Here is a 20,543-nt window from a genome sequence, read left to right on the forward strand (position 1 = left end):
ATTTTTTTATTTGTAAAAATACCGAACTAATTATGTTAATTTGCTAAACTAATAAACTAAACCAAACCATTATAACTTTGATATTTTTGTTTTTTCTCAATCATGCTAAATCTACGTCAATGTGACATACATTGAAATTGAAACCATTTGCACACCTAGTTTGTAGTTGAATTAATAGTTAATCGTTTAGTATCTCTCAATAATTGATTTTATGTCAACATAAATATAAGGCGGCACATCTTATTTTACTTTTAAAAATTAAACGATCTCACTTTTTATTTCCATCTTGGTGATCTACTAATTTTAATAACTTGTTATACACTATTCAATCCAAATTATTTATGATTCAAGCAATTTCGTATATACGTAAATAAAACTTATATTTTTAACTTACAGTTCATTTTTTAAATTAGAATTATTATGAAGTTTCTCTCACCAGAGAATAACATAATTACTAATTGTTATGTAGTGTAAAAGTAGGTTAGTCAAACTTTTAAGATCGCTTTAATGGTTACTTAGTTTTCTCACATATGATTCCTTTTTTTTATTTACAATAAGTTATTAATGGTTTATATCTTTAATTGTTACATACATTATGCATTAATAATTGGTGAAAATATTAGTGATCAAGTTTTCGATTCATTTCGTTTTACTTATATAACTTTTTTTTAGTTATATTTAGTATTAACTTTTTATATATATAATTTCTATGTTTAGTTCGACTTCGTTTTAATTTTTTTGTTAACCACCAAATAAAATCAAATATTACCTCATTTTCATCCACCACCTGTTCAAGTCAAGTCAAACCACAAATTGATCATTTGTTGGTTTGACTTTTAGTCTACCCTTAAGTCAATGGAACAAGATTTTGGCGTGTTAACACGCTCTTGATAGGTGCGTGTAGTAGTTATGATTGCAGTGTAATTGTGGAAACTGTCTAGGGCTTTTCGCTGATTGGCCCGTGGTTTTCTTGACCTAAAAGGAAAAACAGTGGGCTAATAATAAAAAGTCAAGTTTCCCTAGAATGTGGCCCGGCCCATATAAAGTTTCTGGACTTATCAGTTCTTTTGGGCCCAAGTATATGCACTGACTGCAATAAACATTTTTTATAATCCGGACCAGCTCGGGTGCACCGATTGATAATATTGCCGGCCAAGTAGAGGAATCCAAAATCTAAATTTAATAGGTTCAGTATTAAACTCAATATACTATTAAAATTATGGGTTCATTTATATGATTTGTTGAAATTTTTGTAAATTTTTACATGTCTATATCCATGTCGAAAGTTATGGGTAATAGATGGAAGGAAATCAACTAATATTATTGCCTCTTATGCGATTTGAACTATGGTTCTCAATGCACGTTATTGACCGTTAAGCTAATCATTTAGGTGTACCATTCAATGACATTACACAATTTTCAATCAAAACCTGAAGCAATCTTTCATAACCCTCTGTTTTTTATGCCTCTTGTATTTTACTTAGGGGTCGTTTGGTACGCAGACCAAAATTATTTACGGACTCCCTGGACCAATTCATCCCACCTAGGAGGTGGGATAAAATAATCCTAAATTTGATGTAGATAAGATGGGATAACGAGGATTAAGTCTAGAATTAAATTTATACTATATTTGGTTGGCGGTACAAATTTATTCAGGGATAAACTATAATATCCCTGAATAAATATACTATCATAGTATATTTAATCTCATACCTTATCCCGCATACCAAACGACCTCATATAAATTTAATCTCACACATTATCCCGCGTACCAAACGATCCCTTAAAGAGATGTGTATTTTGATCAACCACTCATATTTTAGCCACACAACCAACCATGGTAACATGTTAAAAGTACACGTGTTAACAATAATTCAACAAATTGATTACTGAAAGGATAAAGTGAAGCTCTATTACTGAAACTCTTGAATTCAGTACACTAAAAGAGCTAATAATTCAGTGAAAAACCAGTAGTCTTCTGATCATATAGGGGACATGCACTTAACATACTCGAGCAAATGTGAACAAATAATCATGGATAAGGCTGAACATTATGCATCACTACTCCATTTTGCAACTGATAACTCCACTGCTGGAAATGTAGCAGCTTTCTGTGGTAACAATAATGCAGTATCTACCTGAAAATATCACAGTAATTGCTGCAAATCACAGGATATATTGCTCATTTTGAACAGTAATCTTTTCAAGAATTTAGCTCACAAATGCTCGACAATGTGTGTGTGCGCGCTGTGTGTGAGAGAGCGAGAGAGGGAGAACCTAAGCATTAACAAGTAATGCTGGTGATTATGGTCAGCCAAGGTTCATTTATTTCATTTGCAAGGCAATGTTACTCTTCTGGGAAAAATGTATGTCCCAGTGTATAAAAATGCTATTTGGAAGCAGATTGATCAGATCCAAGGTGAGCTACATATGACGTTTCGTGCCATATGATACATGTTACAGACAGATCTTAATCTAGCTAGATTATTTGTCTCACGATAGACAAAATTCGCAGATATCTCTCAAAAAGAAATTGAGAAATCATTTACAACATATGAAATGACTTAATTGAAATGCACTCTCAAACAACTTCAATAGAGAAGCTCCTCAAAGACAGGATCCACGCTTCGTCCCCACTTCCCATGGTACAATTCCAGGAGCTTCTCAGCTGGTGTTACACCTATCAGTAGTAATAGATACATGTCAAGTACAGCGAACAGTTCAATCAAAATTCCAAACAGCTCGAGCAGTTTAAAGAAAGTAGTATCATTTTGACATCGTGTTGTATCCAGAGAACAAGCAAAGAGATACTAACACAAGTTCAAAAAGATTACTTACCTGTTTTGACTACCTCGGTTACTTCATTCAAAAATCCTGTTTCCTTATAGCCTCTTCTCTCCAAGCCTTCCTGAAGATCAAAAATCAAACCAATAAGTTAGTAAACATGTAGAAATATGACAAGCCGTGGAGCATTAGAAGCGTTAACCCACCTTCGCCAACTTGACAACATCTTGAGCAACATGCTTAAGCAATCCATCTCGAAATGGTGTCTTCAAACCGCTTGTTGGCACCTAGCAAAACGGGTGATATTAATCATCTCTAATACTCTGTATAAGTTCTTAAACGACAAATTCTGAAGAACTGCAAATTATAACTTGATGAAAAACAAATGTGTGCTTTTCAGATGAAGAGTCCATGATACATTGCCCCTCTTTGTTTTCGAATGATTTTGCTTGTCCAAATGTTCATGCTTGAGAAAAGAGAGAACTGTAATAGGATATATTACCTTATTCCTCAACATCTCTCTTTCTTCTGCAGTCCAATCAGACGTCATATCCAAAACGGTTTGCAAAGACACCTCATCGTAGAGTATACCCACCTTGAAATTAAACCAAAAAAAAAGATTAACTAAGCTATCGGGTTCAAAGTAGACCATAAGAAACGTTGAACAGTCCCAACAAACAGGAGAAACAGAAAGAAGTTCCTCTCAGTGGGAGGGGAGGGGAGCACAACCAGAGGCAGATCCGGGATTTCAACTTTATGGGTTCTTGATTTAGAACGACTTCAAGTGCTAATAACGGGGTTCTAAATTTAATATTTGTACATATTTAATGAAATTTTTAACATAAATATAGTGTTTGAGCAAAAGCTATTGGGTTCAGCCGAACCCGTATCCGAGCTTCTAGCTCCGCCCCTGAGCACAACCATATCTTATTCTCCCTTTCTCCGTTGCTTTTCCCATTGTTGGAAGTGGATGCGGTTAGGCAAAACCTTGCTGCAACTACTATTGTTTCTATCTGTAATAATACTAGCTTTCATTCTTTTCTTTCTTGTTTTTTCCAAAAATCAACATCATGATCCCTAGAGAAACAGATTTCATACCCAGAATGCAGGCAATGCACACAACCTTCTCCAAGGTCCTCCATCGGCACCTCGCATTTCCAGATATCTTTTGAGTCTCACCTGATAAAGTTAACCCAAGTTAATATTTTCATAAACTATACATAGACAAACCAGCGGTAAGGACATTTTCTCGGATGAAGCTTGCACACCTCGGGAAATATTGTTGTGAGGTGATTCTCCCAATCATTAAGAGTAGGGTAGTCGCCGGGAATAGGCGGAAGTTTTCCATTCATGAAGTCCTGCAGCAACGTTGTTAAATAAGCACAAGCGAATGACATACAAATCTGTAATGTTGACAAAATAACTTACCCGGAAAGACATTCCAGCACAATCAATATACTTTTTCTTCCGATAGACAAAATACATAGGGACGTCAAGTGCATAATCCACATACTGCTCAAACCTGTGCCCATTAGAACAGAAAGTGTTTGCTTTGACAATGAAGTCTAACCATGGAAGTTTTGGAGATGTCAAGGAATGAATTCATTAACATTAAATACAAATCCTCATTTGATTCCTAACACATCATGTAACCCTGCTGAACAGTTCTCAAAGCAAGTTCGGACAACACATTTCGAACTCCAATAAATTTTATCCATTTTCCTAACCCATCTCGACTATATAACGTAGGACAAGGTCATTCATAGTGAAATACATTTAACAAAAGGACCATGGGAGTAAGAGTACAAGGGTAAACATGCTTTCTTCTGACAAATCAAGAAGCCTTTTGAAAGATGACTATCCCACAGCAGCCTTAGGTAACAACTAAGATGAATGCACAATTCCAGCTAAAAATCATAATATGAAGGCATACATGCATTTACTGAACTCAATTCAGCATGCGAAAAAGTGAAGTCTATTGCTAGTAAACAGGAATGCCGCCTTCAAGTGGTCTCAAGTACAAAAGAGTTGTGCACCAGCGCAACATACGAGATTAAATTTACAAGGCTCTTTTGCAAGAGGTCTCTGACCTCCATACAGTGCTATATTCTTAAACTTCAGGGCCACTGCTAGGGGAAGGTGTCAAACATTTTTACATGATTACCAGCTGAGAGGTAATTTTTATTAAGTCATTACCTGTTCGCGCTTTTACTTCTTAGAACTCTCAAAAACTAATAGTAGAAATCATGAGGCAGCTTAAAATTTGAGGCAATCCATTGAAAGAAACATTTATAATCGGAACTGAACATACAAATGAATCGGAATGTAGAAGTATAAGTTGAATTAACTTTTTTTACAAGTCAAAAGGTTGAATTACCTTCTTTTTTTTAAAAAAAAACAAGGGATTCATCTTAAAAATACAAAACGAGAAAGAAAATGTTAATATGGTTCCTAATGCCCCTACAAGTTGCACTCCTACTCTATCAAAAAAAATAATCTCGACTGAAGACAGAAAGTAATATGTCATGACTCAAGAAACTTTAAGTATTTGAAGAGAAACTTACCCAAAAGAGTCATCAAAGACGAAGGGAAGCATCCCAGCACGGTTATTATCTGTATCGGTCCAAATGTGGCTGGTGAAACAAACAAAGATTTGTTATGTACAAGTCTGATTATATTCCTCAGAGCAACAAGAACAGTATTTTAATACACATACCTTCTCATGCTGAGATAACCATTAGGTTTTCCTTCAGTGAAAGGTGAATTAGCAAAGAGAGCTGTAGCAATCTGTTTCATTAAATAGTTAGATTAAAGTAACTACATAACTTCCATGTAGAAAGAGAAAGGACAAAGGTTCCATACAGGCTGCAAGGCAAGACCAGCACGAAACTTTCTGATCATGTCAGCTTCAGAACTGAAGTCCAGATTTACCTGTTCAACAACAAATTCATAGATACCGGTTCAGCTTACAAATGCATGTTACCATGCAGGGCATGCGCAAAAAGAAAAGAGTTAAAAATAGCTTTTGAATGTTGCACAGTTGTACACAGTCCAATAGCCAAGGGGTAATGACATCCCATCAAAATGAAAAGAACAAAAAAACGAAGAGAAAAATAGAACCATTTAGCATACCTGAACAGTGCATGTTCTAAACATCATATCTAGTCCAAGTGAGCCAACTTTGGGCATGTAATTTCTCATAATCTCGTATCTCCCCTGAGTCAAAGTGCTTTGTCAGTGAAAACACCAGCTGATAGCAGATCTCAGCGGTCAAATTATACTTGAAAAAAGAAGTCATAACTAGATATATCTTTCAGAGCTAAAAAACCAGAGACAAGACACATAGCATTGATGTGTGAGAAGCACAATATAGAATATGAATAGCACTATTTTTAAATTACAGCTGCAAATCAAAATAAAATATCATAGTTCTGGCTTTGTTAAAGTAAATAACTAAAGAAAACAGAACATAAAAGAAGCTAGTGGGGGAAGTCTAGTTGCATTTCTAAATTGTGAAGACTGTGCTGGATAAAAACGTAGGCAAGATCTCTTGATAATTTCCAGTTATTGGAAAACACTTACTAGATCTGGTCCTGGAATCGGGTTTACTATTAAGTGCTTTGCTATTAATCTAAATTTGCCTAATGGAGATGATGATGAATGATTAGCTCAAATGGCAATAATTACAGTTTTACACCTTTATATACTTGTCCTCTGGTCTTCTAAAGGATAAGATGTGGACAAGCAACATCTGAAACGTCAATCTGACTAAGTAATCATTGGAACAATATTTCATCTGTCTCTCCTGACCTCCTAGAGATATCAATGTTGATGAGATACTAGAAGACATATTCCTCATTTTCATGATTAGAAGGAGGCGCAAAAAAGAGATTTTCTTCAAAAATAACTCTGTGCTATATGTCTGGATAGAGGTTCGTCGGTGAAAAAGATGAGGTGCTACAAAGCGATGGAATCAGAGAGCACCGGCCTGCACTACCTTCGTCGAATAGTTAACGAGACATGAAATTGCAATAGAAACAGGCTTCTACTGCACTTGACATGCTGAACAAATGTGAAATGGTCATGTACAAACTTGTGAACATCTTTTCACTGTTAAAAGTAGCAGTCTCAAAAGGATAAGATGCTAAGGTACCAGCACGCTGGACAAATTTTTTGGTTACAACATAGATCAGAATATTGTTTTTACCTTCGGCATTACTGGTATATCTTTCAGCCCCCACTTTGGCTGGAATCCAGTTCCTAAGAATCCAATTCCCATTTCCTCTGCAACAGCTTTAACCTGTCAGCGAAAACTTTTACAAATCAGCAAAACTTAAAGTTCATCTGTGCAGCTTTTTCCTGGGGTTTGTGTGTGTGTGTGTGGGGGGGGGGGGGAAGAGAAAGGAAGTACGTCCTTCAGCAAGCATACTAGCAGGCACACACTATGAGAAAATTCCAGTACCAAAATAAGTCATCAACCGCTTCCTGGAAGCAAAAATGGCCAACACATTCGGAGGATTTCTCCAACTCAAAAGAATAAGATTCCCTTTCGTTCCAATCCCCTTAGTTCAATCGATCTTTAATTGCCCAATATTTCACTAGAAAAGAAATTGATGGAGTTTCAAAAGTACGAACCTGGTAAAGATGTGAATTAACCTCTGCACAAGTTTGATGCAGTGTTTCAAGTGGTGCACCACTAAGCTCAAACTGACCACCAGGTTCCAGTGATATGCTTTGCTTTCCCTGTTCGAATGCGGTGCAAATTTATCCACCAATTATGTTAAAGTAAAGTCAGAACAGTTACTACAGACTTACACTTGGAAGAAAAAAAATGAATCAGGAATGGTGCTTCTATTCATGCTAAGTTACAGAATACATTGTATAGAGCCATGATGAATACATCCTATAATAACTTAGACCAAAGTTCGCATAAAAACACTAAGTTCATGTTCTACCTGTTTCAAGCCAATAATCTTGTCACCCTCCATTACTTTTTCCCAATCAAATCGCTCGGCAATACCATTTAGTAATTCAGCTATTTGTTCATACTTCATGGGTCGCAGAGTTCCAAACTCGAAACCAAACTTTTCATGTTCAGTGCCTATCCTGCTCATCGAGTTTTCAGAGAACAAGAAACGTTGAACTGATTAATATGGTCTAAATCAAGACACACGGTCAAGTAATATGAAATATTCAAATTACTCGTGAAGCAGAAACCTAGTCACCAAATCTATGCAAAAATACATGATCCACGAAAAGTGGATCCCAAAACTCCATGTTCCTATATTTTACTACCAAAATTTCAACAATTCAAATTTTGCAAGAAAATTACAAACAGCAGATTCCTAGGAAATAAATTAATGTTTCCAGTGATCGAGCTGCACAAATGGTACGACTTGTTAGTTCAGTGTAGAAGAAGTGATCAAGTCTTAATTCCCTGGTACCCACATTTGGCAAATGCATGACAGTTAAAACGCTACAATAATTCTTTTTTTTTTATGGAAAATAAAATGTAACACGCAATAATGACATACGAAAGGTATAAAATACATTTACTGTATCATACACTACAACAGAAGCTCAAGAAAGAAAATGAGTAGTATAACAAAAATATATAAGTGATGAAGAAATCCATAAATTACTCAGCATACTTGAAAGACAATCAAGTCATATATGTGATGAATGAACTAACTAATCTACTTATAGAGGCCAGATGGGAAAATGATTATTCATATTTTTGGTGAACTATATGCAACTGAAATTTAAGCACACCAAGAAAAGCTAAACTTTGAACCTCCATTTTTCTTTGGATTTGCATCCAGAAGCAAGATAAGCTACAAGGTCTTCTTTTGTTAATGGTTCTGCTGCAACGACGGCATCCTCTGTTGGAGGACTTGCAGCAACAATTGCCAGGCGTCCTCGTCTGCGTTCCATTACAACGCGATCCAAATAAATCCCCTGCATTCGTTTTGAGGAATTCCGTGAAGAAATATTGCCAAAGCATATCTCCTTCATTTTGAGCATCTCCATATTGTTCGTGATGTTGTTGTGTCCACTTATACATTTCATCTTTTCAGAGTAAATGCAATGAGAAGAACCTGCCTGAGACATCAAGGCCATCCTTTGTGCCTGAAAATCACGGGAGAAACTGACGTTCAACCACTTTTAACAAGAATCATGTACTCCCCCCATCTCATCTCACGTCATACCATTTGAGTTGACACATAGTTTAAATTATACTTCGACTTGTGTGTTACATGAGTAGTTGTAGAAGAGTACATTAATATAATATGTAACTAAAAGAGTAACTATGATGGGAATATATCACATGAAAATTTATTTGATTAGTCAAACAAATTTGAATTCTTGAAACCTGTAAAAGTTTCATAATAAAATTATCACTCAAAAAATGTCAAACCTTTCAGGATGTCTTAAGATATAAAACAGTTTTGTACAATTCAGAGTGCCCGTCAAATTGAAGACAAAGCACAACATTTCTCTATGACACATGGCAGAATAAACTTTTCGCCTCTTGGTTAAGCAGGAACATAGTTGTATACAATTCGATAGAGCCAAACCAACTACCCACCAAAAAGCCCAATCGTCGATCGGTATAAATATCAAAGTTGATATATACTATAGAAACAACATAACATTTGAAATCACAGTAATTTAGAAATTTACATACGTAGATTTGTCTTTCAACCAAACACTCCCCCTTCTCATACCATATGGACTGTGCGGACACAATAAAGAAAATGTGTCGTGATATTTCTGTCTTGCATTAAGTATACTAAAATCCCATATCATAGAATGCAATCTTACACAATGCAATTTCACTTGGCACTTAAAATTACTTGGAGGAACTAGAAAAAAACTGAAACTAGTATAGCAGTCTACTCTAGGATACAAGTACCGACCACATTATCTAAAGCACTTTTTAACAAGTATAAATTTTGAATCTTTCATCAATAACATCAACACCCATGTGGCAATTAACAACTATTACTATAAAACTAGCAAGACCACACAAAAACAACTAATAAAAAAACATGGGTTTTGCATAAAAACTGAATCTTGATTAACAACACCAACTCAGAGGAAAAAAAACACTAAACAGAACATGCAACAATAACAGATAAAAAAACATGGGTATTGCAGCAAAATTGAATCTTGATTAACACAACCAACTTAAAGAGGGGGGAAAAAGAAAATTCAACATAACATGCAACAGTAACAGAGAAAAAAATTATGGGTACTGCAGAAAAATTGAATCTTGATTTTAAAAAAACTAACTGAAACCAGCATAAAGTGACAAAAACTGATACCTTGGCTCAGTAAACACAAACAGAGAATTTGTAGGGTTTGGACTGGAAATTGACGGAAGCTTTTCAAGATATATAAAGTAATTGGGTGTCACAAGAATGATTTTGATTATTTTTTGGTGTGCTGGGGCGGCTATAACTCTTTCACTGCCATTTCTTTAATTTTCTTTGCTTATGTTTTGCTTTTATTCTCTTGAACTATGGGGGTGAGTACTGAAGCAGATTGAAAGAAAAAGAATGGTTAATGTGGCACGGGGAACTAAAAGGTGCGGCACTATCCTTAGAGCCCGTTTGTACTAAAATAATTTTTTTCACTTTTTCAGAAAAAATTTCACTTTTATTCGAAATGGGTTTGGCCATAAATTTTTAATTTTTGCTTAAAAATAAATTTTATAATTTTTCAAAAATCTGAAAAACTCCAAAAAAATATTTTTCAAAATTTTCACTCAAATTACTAACAAAACTTAAAAAACAATCCAAAATTATATTCATATTCACACAACTCTAATTTTAAAACACCATTTTCACTTAAAAATAATTTTTAATTCTTTTTGGAATTAGGAAAATTCTTATGTCCAGTGGTTCCCACTTGCTTTCTGCTGACAAGTATAGATTCGTAACAATGATGTTTTTATTGACAATTTTTCTTTTCTTCTAATAAGTCATTTAACACTTATTAAATAATATTATTTATAATTATATCTTTTAAGTAACATAATTGTATTCGGTTACGTTATTAACGTTAATTCTATTTACCGTGTAATAATTTTTATTCATTGTATACGGTTAAAATCGGGCTACTATTTGACCGAGACCGGGAGTTTGCATCGAATGATGGCCTCGTAACGGAATAGGCCATATCACGAGGATAAGGTACCGAGTTCAGAACCGAGGTACCTTTCAAGATCGAGGCTAGTAGCGATCGAAGCCAAACAAGACAGACATCGAGCAAGATCGAAGATAGCACAATAACAGAAAGGCGAGATATCTGTGACTGGTCGAGAATCACGGCGTAAATCTCGGTGACTGGTCGAGGATCATGGCGTAAATCTCAGAACGGATCAAATCAGAAATGGTTAATTAGCTAATCATGGGATTTTCTTCTGTAATTAGAGTTATACCATAAGTAGAACTCCTTACTATATGAAGAGGAGTATTAACTATTTGTAAGGGACAGCTCTCACGTAAAAAAAAAAAAAAGCAATACAATTTTCTTTCGCGTTGATACAATTGTTCATCAATTTTGCTTTATTTTTAACTATTTTGGTATCAGTCAATTCGAGGGTACCCTAGAGGGTTGAATTCCGTTTCAATACTGATTCGCTTTATTTTATAGTTCATTTATGTTATTAATCTTCATATTTGTCTATCGGTATTAAGTGAAATTGTGTATCCTTAGAACCTCATTATAAGTTTAATTGTTATCCAATTTTAAGGGTAAACAGTTTGGCGCCCACCGTGGGGCTAAGGATAATAGTGATTGCTTAATACTAATTTCGACAACACACACTGCTTTACACTTGTTTTCGTAAGAATCTTTGTTTGGAGTATAAACATGTCAAACTCACAAGCAACACCTACACATGGTGATAACAGCCTCGGATTTCACGGGGAAAACGACAACACAACCGTCCCAGGAATCGAGGTGCCTCGGGCCGACTTCGAGCGAGCACCAATTGTAAATCCCGTCAATGTCAGTTCATATGTCACCCTAAATGCAAATTTGGACGTTGAGCCCGAAGGTAGTATACACAGGGAAGTCCGATCAGGTGGTCGAAGTACGCAAGGCGGAGAAGATGGCGGAGTTAGTCTCCAATTGATATTCGAAATGTTACAGGCTCAACAGGCCGCTATAGCACAATTACAAAATCAACACCGAACACAGAGTAGGGTCGAACCAGAAGTCGTTCAAAGGACCGAGCATATGCCAGAAAATTCGAATGTCAACGAATCGGGGACTGATCCCACCATTATGAAAATGTTCGAGGAGCTCACTAAGCGGATTGAATTGGAAGAAAAGAAGATCGAGGCAAATGACAAGAAAGTGGAGACATACAACTCCCGGATTGACCAAATACTAGGGGCACTGCCGATTCTATAAGGTATGGATTCAAAGAAATTCGTACAGAAGCCCTTCCCACCAAGTGCGACACCGAAACCCATTCCTAAGAAGTTCTGAATGCCAGAAATTCCTAAGTACAATGGGACCACCGACCCTAATGAACATGTCACTTCTTATACATGCGCAATAAAGGGAAATGACTTAGAAGACTATGAGATTGAATCTGTTCTACTGAAGAAATTTGGAGAAACCTTGTCGAAAGGAGCAATGATATGGTACCACAATTTGCCGCCTAATTCCATCGATTCCTTCGCCATGCTTGCAGACTCCTTCGTAAAGGCACATGCCGGAGCAATAAAGGTTGCGACTAGAAAATCGGACCTCTTCAAGGTGAAACAAAAAGACAACAAAATGTTGAGGGAATTCGTATCTCGGTTTCAGATGGAACGCATGGAACTATCACCGGTCACAGACGATTAGGCTGTTCAGGCCTTTACTCAAGGTTTGAACGAACGAAGTTCGGTGGCATCTCGACAGTTAAAGCAGAATTTAATTGAATATCCAGCGGTAACCTGGGCCGATGTACATAATCGGTACCAGTTGAAGATCAGGGTCGAGGATGATCAATTGGGGACCCCTTCCGATTCCGCTTATCCAAACAGGCTCGTCGGCAGAACTCAAAGGGATATCGACAGAGAATACCGGTCGAACAGAGATCGGTATCTACCATACAACGCAGATCGTAGAAACAACGGCCCAGGATACAATCTCATCCGAAATGATCGAAGGAACGATCGAAGACAGAATTCTCAAGGGCTCATGAGCAAAAGTGGCTTCGATAAACATGTCAATCCCACAGAAGCACCACGATTGTCAGAATACAACTTCAGCATCGACGCATCAGGTATATTGTCTGCCATTGGGAGAATCAAAGATACTAGATGGCCCAGACCCCTACAAACTGATCCATTTCAAAGGAACCACAATCAAACATGCAGATACCATGGTACACATGGTCATAAAATCGAAGATTGCGGACAACTAAGGGAGGAGGTGGCCCATTTATTCAGCGAGGGTCACCTTCGAGAATTCTTGAGTGACCGAGCTAAACACCAGTTCAGAGACAGGGACGCAAACAGGAAAAACGAGCAGGAAGAACCATACCACGTGATTCACATGATCATTGGTGGGATCGATATTCCATAAGGGGCCGTGTTCAAATGCACTAAAGTATCAATCACTAGAGAAAAACGAACTTGAGACTATGTGCCATGAGGTGCTTTATCATTCAATGATGAGGAAGCAGAAGGGATCTCACAACCCCATAATGATGCTTTGGTAATCTCTACCCTTATGAATAAAATTCAGGCTAAACATGTTTTAATTGATCCAGGAAGTTCGGCCAATATTATTCGATCGAGGGTCGTGGAGCAACTCGACCTACAAGATCAGATTGTACCCGCAACTCGGATTCTCAATGGCTTTAACATAGCAAGCGAAACGACTAAAAGAGAAATCATCCTACTAGTAAATATAGCCGGAATTATTCAAGAAACAAAGTTCCATGTGATCGAAAGCGATATGAGATACAATGCACTACTCGAAAGACCCTGGATTCACAATATGAGGGCGGTCCCCTCAACCCTTCACCAAATGTTAAAGTTCCCAACACCGGATAGAGTAAAAATGGTGTATGGGGAACAACATGCTGCCAAAGAGATGTTCGCGGTCGACGAAGTGATACCGGTATCGACGCTTTCGTCAACAAAAGGTTCGGGGTCAAAAGGAAAACAGGAAGCTAAATAGCAACCACAACTACCAGTCTCGACTCAATGGAGAAGCAGGGAACGGGCGAGGACGATGACTATTGGATCCCTCGATCCTTTATAATCCCCGAGGATTCCGACGCCACAAATCGACGATCGAGGAGCTAGAACAGGTCGTACTGATTGAGCATCTACCCGATCGAAAGGTATACCTGGGTACGGGTTTAACCCCTGAGCTCAGGGGAAAATTCATCAAATTTCTTATCAATAATATGGATTGTTTTGCTTGGTCCTATTTAGATATGACTGGGATCCAGCCGGAAATCGCTACACATCGACTTAGCTCGGACCCGAAGTTTCGCCCGGTAAAACAAAAGAGAAGACCCTAGTCCGAGATAAAACATGCATTCATCAAGTACGAGGTAACCAAACTTCTCAAAATAGGATCCGTTCAGTAGGTAAAATATCCCGAATGGTTAGCAAACGTAGCTGTAGTCCCTAAAAAGGGAAATAAACTTAGAATGTGCGTAGACTATAAAGATTTAAACAAAGCATGTCCTAAAGACTCTTTTCCCCTACCGAATATCGATCGCATGATCGATGCCACGGCCGGCCACGAGATCCTTAGTTTTCTCGATACCTACTCCAGGTACAATCAAATACAAATGAACCTAGAGGATCAGGAAAAGACTTCGTTCATCACTAAGTACGACACTTATTGTTATAATGTAATGTCATTTGGGCTAAAAAATGCTGGTGCCACTTACCAACGCTTAGTAAATCTAATGTTCGAAGAACAAATAAGTAATTCAATGGAAGTTTATATTGACGATATGCTAGTTAAGTCCCTGCGAGCAGATGACCATTTGACACATTTGCAGGAGACCTTCGATATACTAAGGGAATACAATATGAAACTCAACCAGTAGAAATGTGCATTCGGGGTCGGCTCGGGCAAATTCCTCAGCTTTATGGTATTAAATCGGGTTATCGAAATCAATCCCGATAAGACCAAGGCGATCGAAGACATCACAGTCGTGGATAATGTTAAGGTCGTACAAAGATTAACAGGGCGCATAGCCGCCTTAGGCCGATTCATCTCGAGGTCTTCAGATATAAGTCACAGGTTCTTCTCACTGCTCAAAAAGAACAATAATTTAGCATGAACCCCGGAATGCCAACAAGCATTGAAAGAGCTAAAACGGTACCTCTCGAGCCCGCTACTGCTTTATACTCTGAAAGCGGACGAGCAACTATACTTGTACTTAGCAGTCTCGGAATCACGGTAAGTGGGGTCCTAGTTCGAGAAGATCAAGGTACGCAATTTTCTGTTTATTATGTTAGTCGAACTCTAGGTGAGGTTGAGACTCGGTACCCACACTTAGAAAAATTAGTGCTTGCCCTAATAAGTGTCTCTAGAAAATTAAAATCATATTTTCAGTGTCACTCGATCTGCGTGGTGACTACTTATCCTCTTCGCAATAATTTGCATAAGCCTGAACTTTCGGGCCGATTGGCCAAATGGGTCGTCGAGATCAGTGGATATGATATCGAGTATCGACCCAGAACGACCATCAAGTCTCAAATCTTAGCAGACTTCGTGGCCAATTTTATGCTAACCCTCATACCCGAGGTCGAAAAGGAACTATTAATAAAGTCGGGTACATCATCGGGGGTGTGGACCCTCTTCACAAATAGTGCGACAAACATGAAGGGGTCCGGGTTAGGAATCATTTTGAAGCCACCCACGGGTAATACAATTAGACAAGCTATTAAAACTGCCAAGTTAACTAACAATGAGGCCGACTATGAGGCCATGATTGCAGGTCTTGAGCTAGCTAAAGGTTTGGGAGCAGAAGTCATCGATGCAAAATTTGACTCTTTGTTTGTGGTAAACCAAGTCAATAGAACCTTCGAGGTTCGAGAAGATCAAATGCAGAGATACTTGGACAAACTACATGTGACTCTACATCGGTTTAAAGAATGGACTCTACAGTATGTGCCTCGAGAACAAAATAGTGAGGCCGATACCCTCGCAAATTTTGGATCATCAGTTGAAGACGACGAGATCAGCTCGGGGACTGTCATACAACTTTCAAGGTCAGTAATCGAAGAAGGCCACGTCAAAATCAACTCCACAAGCCTGACCTGGGATTGGGGGAACAAATATATCAAATATCTAAAGAACGATAAGCTTCCATCGGACCCTAGGGAATCGAGGACTCTACGTACGAAGGTCGCACGATTCACATTGGCCGAAGGCGGAACATTGTATAGAAGGATGTTCGATGGACCATTGCCAATATGTTTGGGACCAGGAGATACCGACTACGTCCTACGAGAAATCCACGAGGGCACTTGTGGAAATCATTCTGGTGCCGAATCATTGGTTCACAAAGTCATCAGAGCAGTATATTATTGAGCCGATATAGAAAAAGATACAATAGAGTTTGTTCAAAAGTGCGACAAATGTCAAAGGTATGCGCCGACGATTCACCAACCCGGAGAGCAACTCCACTCAGTTTTATCCCCATGGCCATTCATGAAGTGGGGAATGGATATCGTCGGCCCTCTGCCATCGGCCCCAAGTAAAGCTAAATTTATTTTGTTTATGACTGACTATTTCTCTAAGTGGGTTGAAGCGCAGACTTTCGAGAAAATTAGAGAGAAAGAAGTCATAGACTTCATCTGAGACCACATTATATGTCAATTCGGGATGCATGCCGAGATCGTATGAGATAATGGAAAGCAGTTCGTCGCCAGCAAAGTGACAAAAAATTTTCGAAGATCACAAAATAAAAAAAATCCTGTCGACGCCATATCATCCTAGTGGGAATGGACAGGCCGAATCGACAAACAAAAACATCATTCAAAATCTAAAGAAAAGATTGAACGACGCTAAGGGAAAATTGAGAGAAATATTGCCTGAAGTCCTTTGGGCATATCGAACGACGTCAAAATCCAGTACGGGGGCAACACCATTTTCTTAAGCATACGGCACCGAAGCTCTGATCCCGATTGAAGTCGGGGAACCCAGCATCAGGTTTCGATATGCAATGGAAGAGTCAAATCACGAGGCTATGAATACAAGCCTCAAATTTCTAGATGAAAAATGGGAAGCTGCCCTCGTTCGAATGGTCGCAGAGAAATAACGGATCGAAAGGTACTACAATCGAAGAGCCAATCTTTGATATTTCAAAATCGGGGACTTGATTCTGAGGATGGTCACCCTCAATACTCGAGACCCAAATCGAGGAAAACTTGGTCAGAACTAGGAGGGACCGTATCAAGTCCTCGACGTCGTCGGAAAAGGATCCTACAAACTTGGCACTATGAACGACGAACAATTACCAAACAATTGGAACATATCACTCCTCAAATAATATTATTGCTAAGGTATGGCCTTCTCCATTTTCATTTATATTTTATACTAACCATTTGTAGATATTTGATCGAAGACATCAGAGGATTCTTCAAGCAGCAAGTTCTTAGGTCTGAAAGAACACATTGCACTCTTTTTCCCTTAGACTGGTTTTTGTCCCAAATAGATTTTTCCGGCGAGGTTTTTAATGAGGCAACCATTGTTCGTGCTAACTTAGAGCAATTCAACAGTATTCGAGGCTCCTTTACAATCAACCTCGAAACTGGGGGGCAACACCTTCGGATACTTACAAGGAAAATACTTTGTGTCGACGGGGTCTTGATAGGTAAATTTTGTAGAGGCCCAAACAGTCAAATGAACCATGTCTATGTAGATTACTCGAACCCTAACGGTAAAACACGTACGCATGTAGAATATAATGAAAGAAGTATTTTTCCTTACCAGATGTTTCATGCTTCAGAAAAATTTATACTTTACAATTTCATACTTATGATCTATTGTGTAAACTGGCTTAAGGGATCATAACTAAAGTTCAAACAATTTACCTGATACTCGGGGACTTCTGTGCAAAAAATCAACATGATCAAATTACTAAACCTCGAAATCGTAAGACCTTAAAAAGGAAATCCTCGATTTTATAGGCCACGGCCACCCCACTCGGGGACTGATACTTCAAACAAGTTCGAAGTATAACAGGGGAACAACCCCAAAAGGTAAATCCTAAGTTAAAGGCTACGGCCAAATTAACACGGTTCGGAGACGTCCGATTCCCATTGTTAAATAGGCCTTCGAATATTTTCACAAACTGGTTAAAAAGGCTACCCTTGGCTAAATGTCTAAGGGTCTCGATAATATCGACCCTCAAAAACTCTAATGGGTACAAAGTCGTTCGAACTCTCGAACAAATTCTTTATTTTATGCTAAGGCATTACGAAACAAAAGGTTTTGATAACATCGATCCTTGAAAATCCTAATGGATACGGAACCGTTCGAACTCTCGAATAAACCCTTTATTTCGTGCTAAGGCACAACAGAATTTATATGATTAAAAAATAAACTTTTCAAGCCGAAAAGGGAGAGAAAGCCATTCTTTTTGCTATGGTCGTATCGGCCTAATTCAAGAGCCTAAAGGGCCAGTTTATTTTTGAGAAATCATCCTCACTCAATTAAAACCTAAGGGTCACTCTGCTACGTGTTCGAGCAAGTACTCACTCGATTATAAAAACTACACTAGTTCGGCTTCGATCAAATTGCCAAAGCCTCAAACTTATGAACAAATTTTTCATAAGGCATAAACAAAATAAAATTTTCATAAGGCATAAATGAAATAAAGACAAGTCGGAAAGGAAAGAGATCTTTATACATATGAGAATATTTACAAGATCCGATCGGGATCTTATACAAAAGATCAAAAGTGAAAAATCCTAAGGTTCCTGATCTTCTCTGGGGGCAGCTTCTTCTCCATCGAGGTCCTCCACATTCTCGGACCCGCTCTTGCTGCCATCATCATCATCGAAAGTGGCCAGCGCTCCAGCTTCGGCTCTATGCTCTCTAGCCTTTACTATCTCGCAGGTAAGATCGAAACCTCAAGCGTGGATCTCCTCGAGGGTTTCCCTCCAAGATTGACATTTGGCAAGTTCGGCAATCCAATATGCTCAAGTTTGAGCGGTCTCGATTGCCTCTCTCGCTTGGACTTGAGCGGCTTTAGCATCGGCCCGGTAGACGGCCACGATCGCATCTGCCTCGGCCTTTGCCTTTTCAGGTTCAGATTTGGTCTTGGCAAGTTTGGAAGCCAACCGAGCCTCGAGCTCCTCTATTTTCCTTGCTTGAGCCGAGCTCTTCTTCCTCATGCCTCGAAGTTGACTTTCGGCTGATGAAAATTTGGATAAAGTAGTCTTTTTTTCTGCAGTGAAGCGATCCATGCCTTCTTTCCACCCCAAGGTCTTCGCCTTCATCATATTGACCTCCCCGTGGAGCTGCTCGATCCTTTTGACCTTCTGCTACAACTGTGAGATTGAAATATTAGCCACCATTCCCGAATCGAGCCCATAAGCTTTTAAGATATTTATTACGTGCTCGATCAGGTCAGTTTGATCTTGGTGAGCCTTGGACAACTCGGCTCGGAGGTCCTTGGTCTCCTCTTCTTTTTGCCCACAGAGAAGTTTAAGGGCATTCCTCTCCTCCGTGAGCCCTCGGAGGTCAGTCTCATACCGACTCAGCTCAGCTCGAGACCGAGAAAATACTTTCTGGTGAAACGCCGAGGCCTACGCAGAAAGAAGAAAATAAGTTAGACAGGAAGAGAAAAATGAACACAAGTGTTACAACAATAAGGGGAGTTAAGGTTTACCCGATTCAGAGCTTGCTTCGCTTCGTTGAAATAGCTTGATGCCTCGCCCGAGTCCTTCCTCGAGACCTCCAAGTCACTCAGACCAGTAAAGTAATCACGAAAGGGGTCCTCCCTTCCGTGGGCTCCTTCAATGGAGAGGTTCTTCAGGGCCCGAGCCTCTTGAATCATCTCCTCAGAAAACGAGGGGAGCAACGGGGAGCCTCCAATTTCTATTGCCCCAAGTGAATCACTTAGAACGTTCTCCTCATCTCGAGGGGCCTCGACAGTCGTACCCACCGTTGGCTCAGTATGATGGGAGGCATCTTCGATCCTCGATGACTCGGGGACTTCGCCCAAGTCTCTTCCTGAGACCCCCCTCATCTCGAGATGGAGTCTCTACAACCTTCACCGATTCAGTGGCCTTTGGGGCCTCGGTGCTCATTCCCACTCGGGCCACCAGCCCGTAGTCATCTTCTTTCACTTCTTCATCTTCTTCCCTTAGACGCCTAACATACTCTTCGGTTAGGAGGATAATGTTTTTCCTCGGTTTACGAGCCTTCTTCTTCTTAGGTTCTGGATCCTCGGAGGGTGAAGATTTTTTCCTCTTTTTGTCCTTCGCCGGTTTCGGTGCCGAAGTCTCCCCCTCGCCAGATAGGGGCCTCATAACAGCATATTTGCCAAGGCCTGTATGAAAGGAAATTAAGTAAGAAATGCTTTGATAAAATCATTACAGACGTGGAAAATGGACTTACCATGAGTTTTGGCTTCCCATCGGCCCTTTGATAAGTCGCGCCATGAACGCTCGACGTACTGATCGGGTCCAAGCATGCACTACTATTGAGTAGCAAGGATGGTCGATACAGTTTTACCCAACAAGGTCGGGATCGAATCCACATGG

General features: G+C 39.0%; 1 protein-coding gene across 1 annotated transcript; it reads right to left on the reverse strand.

Annotated features, from left to right (window-relative positions):
* Positions 1 to 2,307: 2,307 nt before the first annotated feature.
* On the reverse strand, positions 2,308 to 10,384 carry LOC107784172 (glutamate--cysteine ligase, chloroplastic-like). The gene is made up of 16 exons (XM_016605255.2): positions 10,113 to 10,384; positions 8,579 to 8,913; positions 7,740 to 7,890; positions 7,420 to 7,527; positions 6,992 to 7,084; positions 5,917 to 6,000; positions 5,647 to 5,715; positions 5,501 to 5,571; positions 5,349 to 5,417; positions 4,213 to 4,306; positions 4,053 to 4,142; positions 3,883 to 3,963; positions 3,287 to 3,379; positions 2,991 to 3,071; positions 2,839 to 2,908; positions 2,308 to 2,680 (listed from the first exon to the last, which is right to left on the reverse strand). The coding sequence occupies exons 2-16, from the start codon at positions 8,902 to 8,904 to the stop codon at positions 2,592 to 2,594; spliced, it is 1,569 nt and encodes a 522-aa protein (XP_016460741.1). The 5' UTR covers positions 8,905 to 8,913; positions 10,113 to 10,384; the 3' UTR covers positions 2,308 to 2,591.
* Positions 10,385 to 20,543: the final 10,159 nt, after the last annotated feature.

This window comes from Nicotiana tabacum, chromosome 23, assembly GCF_000715075.1.
Source record: "Nicotiana tabacum cultivar K326 chromosome 23, ASM71507v2, whole genome shotgun sequence".
In the NCBI taxonomy this organism is placed as follows: Eukaryota; Viridiplantae; Streptophyta; class Magnoliopsida; order Solanales; family Solanaceae; genus Nicotiana; species Nicotiana tabacum.

Bases quoted from the DNA above. Each gene is read 5' to 3' on its own strand.
- LOC107784172 (XM_016605255.2), bottom strand. From the start codon at position 8,904: ATGGCCTTGATGTCTCAGGCAGGTTCTTCTCATTGCATTTACTCTGAA. The intron at 6,001-6,991 runs GTAAAAACAATA...ACTTTGACTCAG, and splicing joins ATATACCAGTAATGCCGAAG to GGGAGATACGAGATTATGAG. The intron at 5,716-5,916 runs GTATGCTAAATG...GTTGTTGAACAG, and splicing joins TTAGAACATGCACTGTTCAG to GTAAATCTGGACTTCAGTTC.